Consider the following 17,623-nt stretch of genomic DNA (forward strand, 5'->3'; position numbering starts at 1 on the left):
AACAGTGAGAGGCTCGCGTACCGCAAAAAAAAAAAAAAGAATAAAACTGATGGTATTATATGAAGTATTTCCCAGAATTCAAAATATTCACTATGGCCTCAAAGTTGTACCACAGGAAGCAGCTTTCTGACTCCCAAATCCTATATCCTGACTTTTTCATCCATGATCACTGTCCTCCAGCCATGTGGGCTAATTTTAGTTCCTAAACCACACCAAGTTTTTTCTCCATTCAGGGCCCTTGCAATCTGCTGTTACCTATAATGAGAGAGGTCTTCCCTTCAATCTTTTCATGGCTGAATTTTTTTAATACTCTTATAATCTCAACTTCTTATCCATTACTCAGAGTGGCCTTTCCTGAGTATTCTATCTAAAACAATTTTTTTCTTTTCTCCATCAGAGCACATCTTTTAGTTATTCAACATTTACCACAATTTGAAATTTGTTTGTTTACTATCTGCCTGTCCCTAGACTGCAATGTCTAAGAGGATTAAGATGTCTGTATTTCTTCCTGTTTTATCTCCAGTCCCTAGTACAGTGCCAAACAAGTATTAGGAATGCAATACCTATTTATTTATGGCAGAAAGGCAGGAAGCCTTCATAGGAAATTTGTCTTCCTTCATAGGAAGGAGGAAATTTGTCTACTTTACATTTATTTTCATTCTGCATTTAACATAGTGCTTGAAAGCTCAACAAGAGTCAAATGATATCCCATGTTAGCCAGTTTCAAGGGGAAAATGGACAGAATCACATGGATATGTGGATTTAAAAAATGGTTGAGTGTAAAATGTCTATCTGGTTACACAAATTTACTTAGATCAGAGGCAATAAGTGAAACAAATCAATATATATGTAGAATACTGTCTATAAGAATATATATCAAAGTATGGTTATAATATATGATATATATAATGTAGTATTATGTTTTTAAAAGCATGTCTTTATTCTAAAATATACATTCCACAAGTACAAGGACTGTGTTTGCCTTGTTCAATGCTATAGCTTCTGCATGTTGCATAGTGCCAGGAACACAGTCACTGGGGATTAAACAAAATGTGATTCACAAGATAGCAATTCAGAAGGACACTACTGAGGTCACCTGAGTCAGAGTGTATAACTGCTATCTTGAAACTTCTGCTTTATGTACATCTTCATTTTTCTGAAATATTTCATTGATACTTAAACATCTATTAAGAATGTGCTTGGGAGATTACTTATAGTCTGAAGTCAAGGAGAAGGCAGGTGCCTAGAAGGGTGATTAATTGGAAAGGGCAGAAGAAAACCTCCAAGTGTGATGGAAACCAATATATATTGGAAACTAATATATGTATGTATATATACATATGGGTGGTGGTGATACCGGTGTACACATTTGGAAAAGATTTTATCTAACGCTACACTTAAACACTCAACAGTTATTGAATCTAAATTATGTCCTTATTTAGGAAAATATTTGTTAGGAAAAAAGTCTCTCTGCTATGTGGTGAATAAATCAGAAGGTAGCAAAACTGGCATCAGAAAGGTACTTTAGGTGGCTGATGCAGTAACCTAGGTGACAGAGGATGTTGGATTTCACTCTATTATCAGATCCATAAGGCACACACAAAAAATGAAGACTCAGTTATGACCTTGAATAGAAAAATACCAGTTCTCTCTTTTTTTGCATATAGTTAAAGAAGCTGTCTTCAGGAAGAAGTCCCATGTGTCACCACATATTTTATTGTTATTGGGACCTAATCCACACGTGTTAGGAATTCTATCAAGTTTTTAGTATTGATCTAAAATGAATGAACAGTATAGTCATTCCAGAAACTTATGGACCTTTATCCAATTTCCTCATCTTACACAAATTAAGACAGGGGACTAGAGAATTACTGAATTTTTATTAAGAAACCCCTCTCCTGTACTTTACCCAAATTTAGCATTTAACAGGGGTGGAGAGACTATTTGTGTCTCTAGGAATATCCCCAGGAAATAAATAATGACCCTGAGGTAGTAACAAAAACAAAAACAACATGTAAGAGAAGTTTACTATGTGCCATGTACTATGTATTATGTCAATTGCTACTCAAAAGTAGCTTTTGAAGAATTATTATCTTCCTTTTTTTTATATGAAGATACTAAGGATGAATGCAGTTAATAAATTTACTGAGGGCCATCAAGTAGTAAATGTCAAGGGTAGAAATATGAATCCTGGTCAAGTATGGCTCCATAGCTTATACTCTTAAGGACTACACGATTCTGTAGGATTTGTTTGTATTTTTTGTTTTGGTCACCAGCCATATATGCTGAACTTAGAGTGAGGTACTATGGAAAAGATTCTCTTTTCCTTTTTTTAAAAATTTATTTATTTATTTATTTATATTTTTGGGGCTGTGTTGGATCTTCATTGCTGAGCATGGGCTTTCTCTAGTTGCGGCGAGCAGGGGCTACTCTTCATTGCGGTGTGCAGGCTTCTCATTGTGGTGGCTTGTCTTTGTTGCATAGCACAGGCTCTAGGCGCATGTGCTTCAGTAGTTGCAGCACGTGGGCTCAGTAGTTGTAGCTCGCGGGCTCTAGAGCGCAGGCTCAGTAGTTGTGGCACATGGGCTTAGTTGCTCCGCGGCATGTGGGATATTCTCGGACCAGGGCTCGAACCCGTGTCCCCTGCATTGGCAGGCGGATTCTTAACCACTGTGCCACCAGGGAAGTACCTTTTTTTCCTTTTTTAAGAGAAGATAAATTTCAGGGAAAAGGAGATGCAGTTTTTATTATTTAATTAAACAGTAATTATTGAACATCTATTAGAAGCAAGACACTTCTCTAAAAGCCTGGAGTATAACAGTGGAAGAAACAGCATCTCTGCTCTCATTAACCCAGAATTCTAGCTGAAGAAGACAGAAAATAATAAATCAGTAAGCTACATAATAAAAAATTTTCTACTTAATTACTGAAGACTAACGAAAGGTAAAACACAGAAGAGAATAATGGAATTGTGAGTATAGGGTTGAGGGACATTTGCAGTATTACATTGAGTAATCAGTGTAGGCACTGAGAAGGCAATATTTGAGCAAAGATTTGAAGAAGGTGAATTAACTAGTGGATATCAGGAAGAAATGAATTGCACGGGTAACGTAATATTAAATATACTTTCCCCATTGTTATCATAACTGATGTCCCAGCACTGAGAAAAATAAGTGAGAAGTGTTATATTCTCATTTAACACAAATGTGGTAGGCTGCCAAGAAGAGGCAGAACTTGCTAGAGAAGGCCAAAAACCAGTCCTGGGTTCTTTTTCCTTCACCCACTTTGGGGCTGTAAAATAGAAGTCTAAGGATTCAATAAGAGAGCAGTTCTTATGGAAAAAGTTTATTGGCCTAAGTGTAGAAAGAACGGTGCAGTTTCATATCCCCTCCTCACAGTGATACATGTTCCACCTCTACCTCAAGGCAACTAGAAAACAAAGTCAAGAAACCCACTCATTGATGTCTACCATTTAGGGGAGACTAACAGGGGTAACTACTATCTCTACCCAAAACAGAAAACTTACATATCTGCTTCTTAATGCTGTTTGAACACAGGGTAGATAGAGAATTCTTAGCAAAATTTGGCCTGTGGTCTCTAATTTAAGCAGTGCAAATGACTAACGTAGCCTGACTTTTTCCTGGAAAAGTCTAAAGGTGATAGGCTGGCTTGAACAATCCCAATAGTGAATCTGAGTGAGGAAAGGACCTTCACTTTCTGAAGCTGACAAGCAATTTTCCTGAGTTTGTTTTTCATTCATTCATTCCTCCTGAGCTAAATGGATGCCAGAAAAACAGTCTATTTGGCAAGAAAATGCTAGTAGAAGGTCAGGGTAGATGTGTCTTTAGAGTGGAGCTGAGGGCCTGTCATAAAACATCAAGCCCTCATACAGCATGACCCATGTCAGGGAACAGTGCAATTCTAAAGGTCCCCAGGAGGAGGAAGGAGGAAGAGGGTTAGCTCCACAGAATCCATCCAACCCCCCATGAAAGAATGACTAAACATTTAGGCGTTTTTCACCCAGAGAACAATAAGATCTTTCCGCAAAGGTAACTGCCCTTCCTCCCTCCACTCTAATCTTGAACAAGCCAAAAGCAGCATAATAAAAAGAGAAGAGGAGCCTAACAAAAAAATGAAGAAATAGTGTCAGGCAGGCAGCAGAAATCTTAGGTCAGGGCTGATCAGAGAACAGAAAAAAATTTAAAGTGAGTGAGAGTTTGAAGGATCAATTTAGATGAGACTTTAACACCTGAAAATGAGATCATTATAAACTCTAAAATGAATGGAAAATCCATTGCTTTTACGTTAGGTATTGTCCAGATGTGGGGAAGAGAGATTCAATAGATGACGTTTAAAGAGAATCATAATTTCTAGACCATAGCTATCTATATCCAGCATTTTCAATAAATCAGTTACCGGAAAATTCGGGCATATTTTAAGTATCATTTTATAATAGAAGGCATAAAATTAAAGATTTTTAAATTAACAACATTTAAACATGGCTGTATTTCTGTTATTCACTCTCCACATTTTTAGGGGTGAACATTACATACTACAATATACCAATATCAATTAAATGTCTTACAGATATAAAACAAATGGTGCTTATAGGGTTAAGGGATTTCCCAAAGATAATTTAGTTTATAAATTATACCATACACAAAAATAAACTCCAAATGGATTAAAGACCTAAATGTAAGACTAGATACTATAAAACTCTTAGAGGAAAACACAGGCAGAGCACTCTGACATAAGTTGCAGCAATATCTTTTTCGATCCATCTCCTAGAGTAATGAAAATAAAAACAAAAATAAACAAATGGGACCTAATGAAACTCAAAAACTTTTGCACAGCAAAGGAAACCACAAACAAAATGAAAAGACAACCTACAGAATGCGAGAAAACATTTGCTAATGATGCGACCGACAAGGGATTAATCTCTAAAATATACAAACAGCTCATGCCGCTCAAAATCAAAAAAACAAACAACGCAATAAAAAAAGGGGACAGAAGACCTAAATAGACATTTTTTCCAAAGAAGTCATACAGATGGCCAAGAGGCACATGAAAAATTCTCAACATCGCCAATTATTAGAGAAATGCAAATCAAAACCATCAATACAATGAGATATCACCTCACACGGGTCAGAATGGCCATCATCAAAAAATCAACAAACAATAAATGATCTAGAGGGTGTGGAGAAAAGGGAACCTTCCCACACTGTTGGTGGGAATGTAAGTTGGTGCGGCCACTATGGAGAACAGTATGGAGGTTCCTAAAAACTAAAAACAGAACTACCTTATGATCTAGCAATCCCACTCCTGGGCATGTATCTGGAAAAAACATGGTTTGAAAGGATACGTGCACCCCCGTGTTCACTGCAGCACTGTTTACAATAGCCAAGACACAGAAGCAACTTAAATGTCCATTGACAGATGAATGGATAAAGAAGATGTGGTACGTATATACAATGGAATATTACTCAGCCATTAAAAAAATGAAATAATGGTATTTATAGCAACATATATGGACTTGGAGATTATCATACTAAGCAAAGTAAATCAGACAAAGACAAATATCATATGCTATTACTTATATGCAGAATCTAAAAACAAATGATACAAATGAACTTATTTACAAAAAACAGACTCACAGACTTAGAGAACAAAGTTATGGCTACTAGGGGGGAAGGGGAGGGGGAGGGATAGATAGGGAGTTTGGGATTGACACGTACACACTGCTATATTTAAAATAGATAACCAACAAGGACCTACTGCATGGCACAGGGAACTCTGCTCAATATTCTATAATAACCTAAATGGGAAAAGAATTTGAAGAAGAATAGATACTTACATATGTATAACTAAATCACTTTGCTGTACACCTAAAACATAACATTGTTAATCAATGATACTCCAATATAAAACAAAATAAAAAGTAAAAAATAAAATAATGAAAAATTTACCTGGATGTAGAATAAACTAAAAGTGTCTAAATTTTTATAATTTCTAATAATTTGATTAATAAAGTATGGGTTTATGAAGGTTATGAAGTAATTATTTAAATAATTTAAGTAATTAATTAAATAATTTGTTGTGGAATTTAATGAAGAATAATCAATTTCAAATGTACACTTTTTTAAAATTCAACAATTTTTTTCTGAAAATTGTTGAATTTTAAAATTTAAGAATTTTAAAATTACGAATTAATTTTAAAATAAAGAATGCAGATTTTTATTAATAAAGTTAAGTTAAAAGGAGGTAATTTAGTTAAATGATAATTTTTACCTGGAATCACTGAGATGTTGTTATTGACTTTAAAAATTATCACTTTAAATTTTCCCTCTAAGAAATACTAAGGAAAATTACTTTTCTATTAAAAACAGGAAATATCTGAACACTACCTCAGATTTAAAATACCGTGTTTGTTCTTTCTTTTGGAATAATTTAAGAAGAATATATATTTACTCAATCTCTTTAATATAATGGGAAAAGGATTCTTTTCTGAGATTAAAAAGGGCATTATCCAAAGCTGCAGATTTGTGTGTATGTGTATGAGTATAGGACACTTTGCTTTTAGAATGATGATTAGTTGAAAGGAACTAAATACACACTTGCTAATTCTAAGAATAAGATGAAGGGGGATACTGGAACACAATAGGTAAAATAGATTTAAAAAAAAAAGTTGATAATTTATTAACATATCATTACTAGCATCTATTCTCTTGCTGAAAGATTATAATTTATCAATATTGAAAAGTCACTGCAGGAGTTCCCTGGTAGCCTAACAGTTAGGATTCCAAGCTTTCACTGCAGTGGCCCGGGTTCAATCCCTGGTCGGGGAACTGAGATCCCACAAGGTGTCGGGTCTCCTTCTGTACACATTTTTATAGGTCATACACAGTGCATTTTGCATGTAATTCTAAAATCCCCAAAATATTCACTGTATTTTTCTTATCGTATTATACCCAAGTCTGAAATTAACTGACGTTCACAACTGGTATTTATATTTAAGATGGTCATGTGTTTTTTCCCCCTGTTTGATTGTAGTTGACTATTTATATTGGATTGACAAAGAATCAGAGATGTCTCAGCTGGAGGTGGTGGTAGGAAAACAGATCTACTTTTATGCATATATAACTTGAAGACGTACTGGATGGGGGTGAGTGGAGCAAAAGCCCATCAACTGGCCATTGGTTAGTAAATTTAGTTTGTGTTAAAATAATGTCATAAATGATGTGTTACTTTATTTAATTATCCTTAATATAGTTCTTGTCTATTACATAATTTTTTAAATAGTAAAGAAAAATAGTTTTCAGAACATTAAAAAAATTTTCACCACCTTTCTTCCCCGAAAATACCATTCACTTTTCAAGTGACAACCTCTTCAACCGAGGGCAAAAAATCCAGCAAAGACTATTATAACCAAGAAAAGAATGTTGAAATATTAAAACTGACCAATTAGATGACTGTAGATCAGTTTCAGCTAGTTTGTGGATCTCACTCAGTTTCTCTAGCCTATGCTTTCATCAAGTTAGCTGTTATATTCTCTCATAGCACCATATGACTTTCCTGTGTAGCATTTACCTGAGTTAAAACTTAATAATTATTTGTATATTGGTTTGATCATTGCCTGCCACCCCATGAGACTGCAAACTCCATGATGGTGGACATCAAGACTTTTGCCCCATAAGTATATACCCAGTTCCTAGAACAGACCTGGCTGCAATACTATTCCCTTAATGAATTAAGAATTAATTCATTTCTATAGTTTATATCTAGAGTTTTTTCCCTCACTTATGGTATTTCAAATGTGTTTTCAAAAGCAGTTTATATAAAGGGACTGTTAACCTGCACAAAAGATCATAAATAAGAGTAAGTCATTTATTTCTTCCTACCAAGATAACACTGAAAAGTTATATTCAGTTTGTTTTGGCCATTTTATTTAAATATGCCTAAATAAATTACAGAACTTGATATTTATCTGTCTCACCACATAGACTTTGGTTCTACTACTATACTTGAGTTCATGGCAGGGTTTCAATTATTACAAAGGACCTTTGCTTAAAAAGCATTCTTTATTTTCCTCACTATGTTATTTGGTATTCAGATGGTTTTCTTTATGAATTGGTGGAGAATGTAATATCAGCACTATTTACTTAGCATTTACATGGTACTTTATAGAGTTCCATAATGATTTTTATAATATAGAATTATTACCAGATTTTGCCCTCTTATTTCATAATACAGTGGGGATTAATATGATTTTGAGTCAAATTTTATCTAAGCCACGAATGTATAACTTAAAAGGAGGTTTTTATTTCCTTTTAAAAGATGTGTATTCTCTAGAATATGGAAGAAATGAATAGCAAATAACTTTCCCAGTAAAGCAAACTGGAGAAGCCTTTTACACCTCAAAACAATCCAAGTATTTTCTTACTTTTACGAAGAAAAAGGGTGACTATTGTTGAGTGGTGTGGTGTATTGCACTAGGAATATGGCTGGGGAAGTCTCAACCCTTGCTCTACAACCAACATTCAAGAAGACTTGGACAAGGGGCTTCCCTCGTGGCGCAGTGGTTGGGAGTCCGCCTGCCGATGCAGGGGACACGGGTTCATGCCCCAGTCCGGGAGGATCCCACATGCCGCGGAGCGGCTGGGCCCGTGAGCCATGGCCGCTGAGCCTGCGCGTCCGGAGCCTGTGCTCCGCAACGGGAGAGGCCACAACAGTGAGAGGCCCACGTACCACACACACACACACACAAAAAAGAATACTTGGACAATATAAAATGTTATCTTCCTTATCTAACTTACAAAGCTATAGAGAGAATAAAAGTGTGCACGAAAACATTCTCAGAAAAAAAAATAAAGCCTTAATTTGTATAAAGTGTAACTTTTTATTCCTCTAGAAATTAAAACTTAAGCACTTTGATATTAAGTTTTCACGTGCCACAGTTAATCGAGCTCTTGCTCGTTTGACTGAGGTGATTAAAAAGGTCAACTTTAAATATCTATATATTGAAGATAGAGCTATCCAGATATTGAAACAGTAACATTATTTCTACTTTAATATTCAGAATGGTTGCCTCAATATAGAATTTCTGTAGGAAAACTATCGGACAACATTGAGCAAATTATCCTATAAATTTTCTCAGTGGAGGACAAATTCTCTTCTTTGAAAATGGGATGACAAGCAGTAGTTAAGTTTCTGGGTCATGACTGAATTGCAGATTAAACTATGCTTTATTTACACATAACCATTAAGAAAATATACTTTCTTAATGTATTTTTCCCCAGGGACTAAATAATATCATTTAACATGTTATTAAACTCATGAAACAACTGAAGAGTGGATTATTTCTAAGCATATCTGTTTAGAGCTTTCAATCAAAATTGTGAGGTAAATTTGAAAATGGAGTGACTGATGGGACTGAGGACCTCAAACCACACTACTATATAGATTCAACATTTTAATTTATTCAGTGGGCTGATTGGATGCAAGGTATCTATTCTAACTTCTATTATATGAAGGTGAAATCAGATAATTATAAAAACTAAAATTGACTGGTAACTTAATAATCTAGTCTAGTTACTACACTTATGAGCAAACAGTACTGATGAAATGAAACTGATCAAAAAATTCAGAAGGAATAAAACAAAACAGAAAACACAAAATTCAGAAGTCATCAGTGACAGATCTAAAATATAATCAGTTATCATTATCTTGTATGTATACATTTTACAATATTTTTTCAGAGAACAACTCCAAATCATTTTTTATTTATACAGAAAAAGTGTATTTAGCAAAAGATACACTGAGATCAGAGTGGCTATGGCCCAAGAGACAAGGGAGGGAGGTGAAAGGCCTTCTGAGATCCTGCTATGGGAGAAGGGGTCTGGGGCAAAGTGGTGAAAAGTACTGGGTTAAGTGCTGAGTTGGGGGGGAGGGGCGCTACAGAAGGCAGAGAGCTCCAGCTGCATCAACACTGTTGGCAGGTCATGCGTGGAACTCACAGTGACTCACTGCAAACTATGGGGGGGGGAGGGGCGGGAGGGGGGGGTCGATTAGTGCTGCTGACTGGAGTGAGAAACATGTCCTGGTTCCTGGAAAGCACCCACCAAGGGACCCAGGAAGGAACCTCAGGATGGTAGGAAGTATATATAAATGTATACACCTATCATTATAGGACTCTATTTCTATCCACATACATAATTATCATTATTTGATGTTACTTCTAATTATCTGTTGCCTTTAAACAAGTCATTTAATATCTCTATAATCTTGGTTTCCAAGTCTGTCGAATGTGGTTGACAACAACTATGTCGCAGATTTTAGTAAAAATTGTGTGTGTGTGTGTATATGTTATGTATAATATAATTATATTTTATGCATTTAAAATATATTATATAACTTTTGTATATGTTAATTAAAATCTATTATATGTTAATATTTATATATTTAAAAAATTTGATTCAGTGTATGTATATACATGACACAAGTAGATTGGAAAATCTGAAAATATTGTATTGTGGCTATCTGGTTTCTGACTTTGAAGATGTCACATGGATCTCTTCTAACCCAGTAGCAGAGGATGAATTCTTTCTTTCACATTTACCTGAATAGGTAATGTGCCCATCCCAAATGAAATCCTGAATTTTTAAATTGTTCTGATACCTGGGTGGTCAAACAATTCCTGAACTGCACTAATTATAACTTTTTACCAATCTTCTGTGATCACTGAATTCAGCAGAAGTACTTTGGATGACCATGTAGGGGAGGAAAAATAATTTTCCTTCTACTCTTCTACGTTCTTGGTTGAGACATCCTTGTAATAAAAAGATTCACAAGAGGAAAAGAAAAAAAAAAAAAACAGAAAAGTAATAACATGTATATTTCCTGTATACATGGGAGATACCCAGAAAGCTGAGTAAGTCCTTCAAATGGCCCAAGCCATCATCTTAAATACCATCTCCCGCTAAAGACAAAAGATGTTGGGAAGAGGGGAAGCCAGTTATGGGAGGTTATTAAGTAAAGCACAGTCAACAAGGGGACGGTTGTTAGGCAGATTTAAGCCCCTGCCTTCACCATTGGTAAGTTTCTAGGTATTTAGCCAAACTCTTCTTTCTGGTACAGGGAGGGAGACACCCTTAAACATGGAGATTTCCATTATAAATGTGAATGCCTCTTACAAAAGGGTAACTTCCACTCAGTTTTAAGCTTCACCTGTATCTGCTGTTTCTTAAAAATAATCAGCCTTAAATAATCCTTATGCCAAAGAGGCATATTTTGGGTTGGCAAATTCTGCTCCCCTTCAACAAGTATATGTCATTCCAATAAAACCTACTTGTACTTAAGCTGTGGAAAGTCTGCCTAGGAATGACTACGAAGTTATGATGGTGAGAAGCAGCCACAGCCCTGGTAAAATAATATTTACAACAAAGATAAACTCTCTAAAGTCAGTCTTAACATTCTTCCAGTTTGAGCAGAAATCCTTGATATGAAGCAAATTTTAAAATATGGAGAACAGAGACCTCTACCACTAAATATTCTGTAATTCAATCATTTTGAGATTAGGTATTCTAAACTGAGTCTAGGATATCAGAGACACTTACGTAACGAATTTAAATTAAAAGCTAATTTTTAAATTCCTGCCTACAATCCAGATATTTTGTCTAGAGGGTAGTGGGCAGCTGGATCCTGGGAAATACTGGGTGATAAATATTTTTCTTTTTTTTTCCAGATAGATGTTTGCCTCAGCGTAGACTATTTGAAATGTTATGTCTATAAGCAATTAAATATGCTGAGGAAGTGATTTCATTTTTCTTTTTCTAATAAAACCAAGTGGAGAATTTGGAAGGATAGTAAATAACAAGCTTGTATGGTTCAAGAATCATACAAGTTTAGCAAGTTTCCCAGACCATTTCTATGATAGCATTGTATATAAGATATGTGGCAGTTTAGATAGTTTTGAGTTTCAGAAATTAACTGTCCCACATATAAGAAGAGATATTAGCTATTAACATCCTCACTTCAGTGCTTCATATTCCTCTTTGTTTTACTTTTGTACAGATACAAACTAATGAATTTAGTCATTTTAATGAGAGTGAAAAATATTCTTTGGAGTTATGTAAATGAAAAGTCATTTAAATGTTTCTTTTTTTAAAAAAAATTTCCCTTCAAGTTTCTAGGTAGTTCTACTACCACTGTTTACCCAAAAAGCCTTTTTCAAACTGCTCCCAGAATCCCACATTTTTCTAGTCACTTATCTTTCTTCAAGATCAGTTTCAGAGATCAAAGCTCCTATTTTCATCCAGCTCTATACAGCCATTCAAATGGCTTTTTTTTTTTAAATGGGATTGCAGCAAACTGAAACTCTGATCACATTCTCTGCACCAAACTGCAATGACTCCATTCTGTTATTACTGAGAAAATGTGAATATCCTCCTATTGGAGAGTTTATATGACACATAACTCCCATTATTTAGAGCTGTTTAAAAAGCTCATCTAAGCTACTATGATAAGTGAAAATTAAAATGTATCACTAAGTATTACTTTTTATATGATAATTGGAAAAGAAAAGGTGGGACTGTTGCAATAAGAAGACATCTTAATATGATAGTATTAGGAAAAATAATAAAATTGCACATTTTAGGTTAAAATAAGACCATTGGAGTAAAATATATAAAAATATTCTCATCTATTCAGTTATAAAGTTGTTTACTAAGACGGATGTAAGTGTGTAAGAAGGAAAGACATATTTCCCTATGTCTTGACTAGATTTTAATCCACAGGTTTCATAAATGGTAAGAACATGAGAATGATATTTCCTATCAACAAGTAACTATAAATTCTCTAATGTCTGAAACAAATTAAGAGTTACATACAACATTAAATAGTAAAATATGTGTGCAAATTTTAATTAAAAGAACTGTTTTTCCAGTATTCCACTAAAATGTATTACACATAAACCATTTCCGGTAAAAAGCCTTCTTCTAAGAAAACTACTTAATCTTACACTCTTAAAGAAAATATATTCTATTTTTATAGTAAAGCAGGGAGGTATGAAAAGTGCTGGTAGAATTAAGCAGGCCCCTCTCTCTGCTTGGAAACTCCAAAGACTCCAAAGAGAGACTTTCACTCCTTTTTTGCTTGGGTCTCTTTTTTACTGAAATCTGTACCTCCTCATTACCTACCCTAGAGAATGGAGGACCAGTGAAGTTAACTAGAAATTTTCAATAAAATAAAATAATCTTTTAACCCCCATCCCTTTTATCTCCCGTTGTTACAACTACTACATAAGAGTGTCAACTCCCAGGAAAACCTTAGGGCAATGGCTTGATTTCTTCTGTAGCTAGTTTTTCTTTCTTTCTTTCTTTTTGAGCAGATTTGGGGTAATATTTTTACAGCTTTATTTCAAAGTGACAGTATAGAAGAGTGCAAGTAATATAAGTACAATGGACCTCTGGAAATCCTGATGGTACGTGTTGGGCAGGGGGGTTGTTTTGGTGGGTGGATAAATGATGAACTATATGTGAAGGGATAGTTCTTTGATACCTTTGGTGCAGGGAAGTTCAAAAAAATTTAGGTGCAAAACACTTCGCAACACACACCTGCTCAGGATTTTGGGAAATCCACCACCCCCTTTTCCCATCTTTTCTATTCAGTGCAACAAGGCTCTAAGACATTAATGCATAACTTCACAATTTTGGCATCACATTCCCCTGGCTCAGCATATTTTTCAACACTGCAGCAAAGCCAACTCTTTTCCAGACATATATCCCTCCATGCACTGATTAACTACATTCTCTACCCCATGCCCAGCAATGCCCCTCCTATCTCAAGGAGGGGTTAGGGATAATCAGAGCAGGGTCCCCAGATGTCACTAGTGCTCTTCGGCTCCATCGGCCTTCTGTCTATACTATAACGATGTCCTGTGTAGATGTAAAGTTGTCCCGTGGGGTTAGACAAGCCTCGTTCCATTTGGCCCTGACAGGACTGCTGTCCCTGGTGCTGAACCCTGTTAGCCCACCAGGGAGTCTGCTGCCAAGTCAATGGGGCTGGATAGAAAACCTGGCTGGCTGATCTTAAGAATGCCCAGGTGCAGGAGCAAGCAATACTTTGGATACAGGAACAGAACCCATCCACACACACACACACACACACAAACACACACACGTCTCCCGGGTGTGCGCCAGGACCCCATTTGCAGTTTTCTCCTCCAGACCCGCACCCAAACGCCTCCAACATGGCCTCAAATGCCGGCATGTATCAGCACAGCCCACCTAGACATCAGACTGCAGTACTATCAAAATGCTACTCCCCAAACACAAAGTCTTTATGACGTTAGCATTTCCATTCTAAAACAAATAAAGAAAATCCAATAAATTAATAAATAAATGAAAGTGACCTTTCTCTTTCCTCCCTCCTTTTTCCCGCCCCAAATATTCACATTCCCCTAAATTACAAAGCCCCAAATCCTATAAGAGTCTTTTAAATCTGGGTGGTCTCCCGAGTTCCTCTGTCCCCACCCCTTCCCCCAACCTCTCTGAAACAAAACGACGCCGGAAAGGGCATATCTTACCCCGGGTAGAGCGATAGCAGGAGCAGAATCCACACCGTCATTTTCTGTGAAAATACAGGAGTCGAGTAGACTGAGCTTCCTGTGCTCCATGTATTTGTCGAACTCATCGCTTTTTTTTTTTTCTCCCCTGCCTCTAGCCTCTAGGTTGCAGAAGAATCCCTCCCCTTTGTATTATTATTATGCTTATGAACTGATGGTGGCTCCCCCCACCTGCCTCTAGTAGGTCCCGTCACTGGGGAGCTGTATTGCTAGCAGCTTCGGGAATTAATATTCAGGGGGCAGAAATAAGATCAGCACAAACGCTTGCAGATACCATCAAAGCGTCAGCTCAGGGAGCATCTTCCAAGTCCCGGGGAATAATATAATTGAGGCAGGGGGAGGGTACAGGGAGAGACGCACAGGAGACAAATAAGGGAAAGGGAAACGCATGCACACTCGTACACATACTCATGCCCCCCACGCTCACACATACTCCTCCAGGTCCATCAATTGAGGTTTGTTTATTTGATTTGTTTTGATTTTTCTTTTAGAGGGCAGCAGGTGTGTGTGTGTGTGTGTGTGTGTGTGTGTGTGTGTGTGTGTGTGTGTGTGTGTGTGTGTGTGTGTTTAAAAGAAATGCACGAGTCTCTGCGTGAGTTAACTATCACGCAGATTAACTATGAGGTCAAAGTGGAAGCAATGCGCGCTGCTGCAGCAGGAATTAACACATGCGTGGTGTCTTTCCAGCGCCTTTTAACCCTTTATTGCCCACAAAAGTATGCAAGGACGGGCTTTCACGGGGACAAGAGGTGCTTAGGAAGACCATATACTATATCACCAACGACAGAAGGTTTCTCTCTTCAGATCTGCCAAGAATCCTTATTTAAAATCATGCAATATTAGAAATCATGGTTACATTGTAGAGGGAGGGGGAGCAGACGGTGGGGGAGGATTGGCTGTTTCTCTGTAAACCATCCCGTAAGAAAACAGATTTGGTGAATTTTCAATTTTAATGAAGGGAGAAAACATTGATAGAATTACAAAACAAGAAGAATCTATGATCCCCAGTATTCACTCCTTTTTCTGCTCTCCATCTTTAGTGAAAATGTACAAATACAAACTTCTTGAAGGTTGAAGAAAATAAATGCATGAAAATAGCTGCCTGAGTAAAGTCTACAGACCACAAAATAGGGGGCTGCTCTTTGAAAGGAGGTTGGACAAAGGGGAAGGTCAAGAGGACATTAACAATATAAAGGGATTTCTGTTTGCTCTATGGGATTTGACTTTTGTTATTGTTGCTCTGCTTGGTGACAATTCTGAAAATTTCTGGGGTGGATGAGTGGTGTTAGTATGCTGCCTTCTTGCCTAGAATGTTACCATGGATACTGATACATGGGAGATATCCCTTTATGCCAACCTAGCTCATCCATCGCAGAGGAAATCCCATTCACTCATCATGGAGAAGAAAGTGGAGGAGTGTTTCAAGGTTCCTGCAAAATTGAGACCACAGCAAAGATGTTCATGTAGAAGTACAAGTGAAGAGGACGGATCAGATCCCTTCCTGGAACATAGCAGGGAGTCATTTCAAAACCAGTGCCTTTTCTACAAGAAAGTCTTCCAGGTGGGGAACTTGAGTAAGGAGTCCAGGAGGCATAGAAATAGAACATGGGATGAGTAGGTGCACACTTCATCTACAATCCTAAAATATACTTAAGGAAAGCAGAGAGAAGTACTGGTGGCTTCCTTGAGGCTGAGGAGACACATTCTGAAGCAAAAAAGCCCTAACAGACACGCCTGGAAACCTGCATGCCTTTAGAACTTAGGCAGTTATTTTACGGCGTTTGAACAAAATCCAGTTAAAACAACAGCATTCACATGCAGTAGCCAATTGACTTCTTTTTTGGTGATTAAATTAGAGGCAGAACAAATGCAAATCCGTTTTTTTTTTCAATTTTCTTATTCCTTACTGCACTGTGAGGAATTTTGGCCTTCCTTATATTTATAATTTTCTTTTTTTTTTTTTTTTTACAGAAAGAGCCTAGGTTGTTAATAGGTGTATACTGTTGTGTTTTCAGTAAAGACATTCTCTCATATTTTGGTAGGCCAACGCTTACATGTTCCCATGCCTACAAAAACCAAGCAAGTGAGATAAGTAAAAGAAAAGGGCTAGTTGTGAAACAGTAAAGTGGTGGAAACCATGCACACCGGGGTGGCCATACCCCATCTGAATGGAGTTGCCACTGCTCTGTTCCAGGCAGTTGCCGGAGGAAATGGGAATGTAACTGTGAGAAATGTCCTAATCTTTAAAATACAAAGGAGGCCAAACCCAACATATATGCAAGGCCACTAGGTTGTAAATAAAAACTGATGTGACAATTCTGCCTTCTACCAAATACAACATTTCCAATTTTCCAATGTAAGTTTTTTCCCCCCCTTGAGTTTAGTGATAAGCATACTAAAGCTGTGAGAATGAATGCTATCACGTTCACAAAGTAGTAATTCAAATTCTGATTCCTTATTGGTATCATAATGATCCCTGTAAATTATAATCTATTTCAATAATGGAATACCTCTCAGCATATTAAGAGAATCCACAGAGGAAATTTTACTGTTTATAGTATCTGGGTACAATTTTAACTGTGCTATTCCTGGCTAGTAAGCTTCAGTTTTCCTCTGTGGAGCTTTCCTATCTGGCGGCTGCTCTCTGAAAAAAAAAAGTATTTTAATAAATTTTCTAAGATTTTGCCACACATATATTCACTGGTATTTATAAGATACTTCATCTAGTAATTTCTTTTGTAATCACATTTTAGCTATTATTTAATCTTGCCCATTTTTAAGAAGATATGTTGTGATACATATTTAAATTCCCATTATTTGATAAATGTGATGTTCATATTTTCATTGCAAACAATATATGTGTATATATGCCTACATTTTATACTAATATTTTTACGTTATTAAAACGTAGAAAGATAAAAACTACCACCTGCAACCTCTTATTCAAACAAGCCCTTGTCAATATATTGGAGAATTGTTTGGCAGGTTAATTTTCTCTGAATG

At 36.4% G+C, this 17,623-nt stretch overlaps 1 protein-coding gene across 3 annotated transcripts in view; it reads right to left on the reverse strand.

Annotated features, from left to right (window-relative positions):
- The window catches only part of GABRG2 (gamma-aminobutyric acid type A receptor subunit gamma2), a 120,939-nt gene extending 105,929 nt beyond the window's left edge, over positions 1-15,010 (reverse strand). For 2 of the 3 annotated variants that reach the window (XM_060008426.1, XM_060008424.1), the window contains exon 1: positions 14,582-15,010. In XM_060008426.1, coding sequence (XP_059864409.1) covers positions 14,582-14,688 — 107 coding nt within the window. In that variant the 5' untranslated portion in view covers positions 14,689-15,010. The remainder of the gene's footprint in view (positions 1-14,581) is intronic. The other variant, XM_060008427.1, reaches the window with a different exon arrangement.
- Positions 15,011-17,623: the final 2,613 nt, after the last annotated feature.

Source organism: Delphinus delphis, chromosome 3, assembly GCF_949987515.2.
Source record: "Delphinus delphis chromosome 3, mDelDel1.2, whole genome shotgun sequence".
Classification (NCBI taxonomy): Eukaryota; Metazoa; Chordata; class Mammalia; order Artiodactyla; family Delphinidae; genus Delphinus; species Delphinus delphis.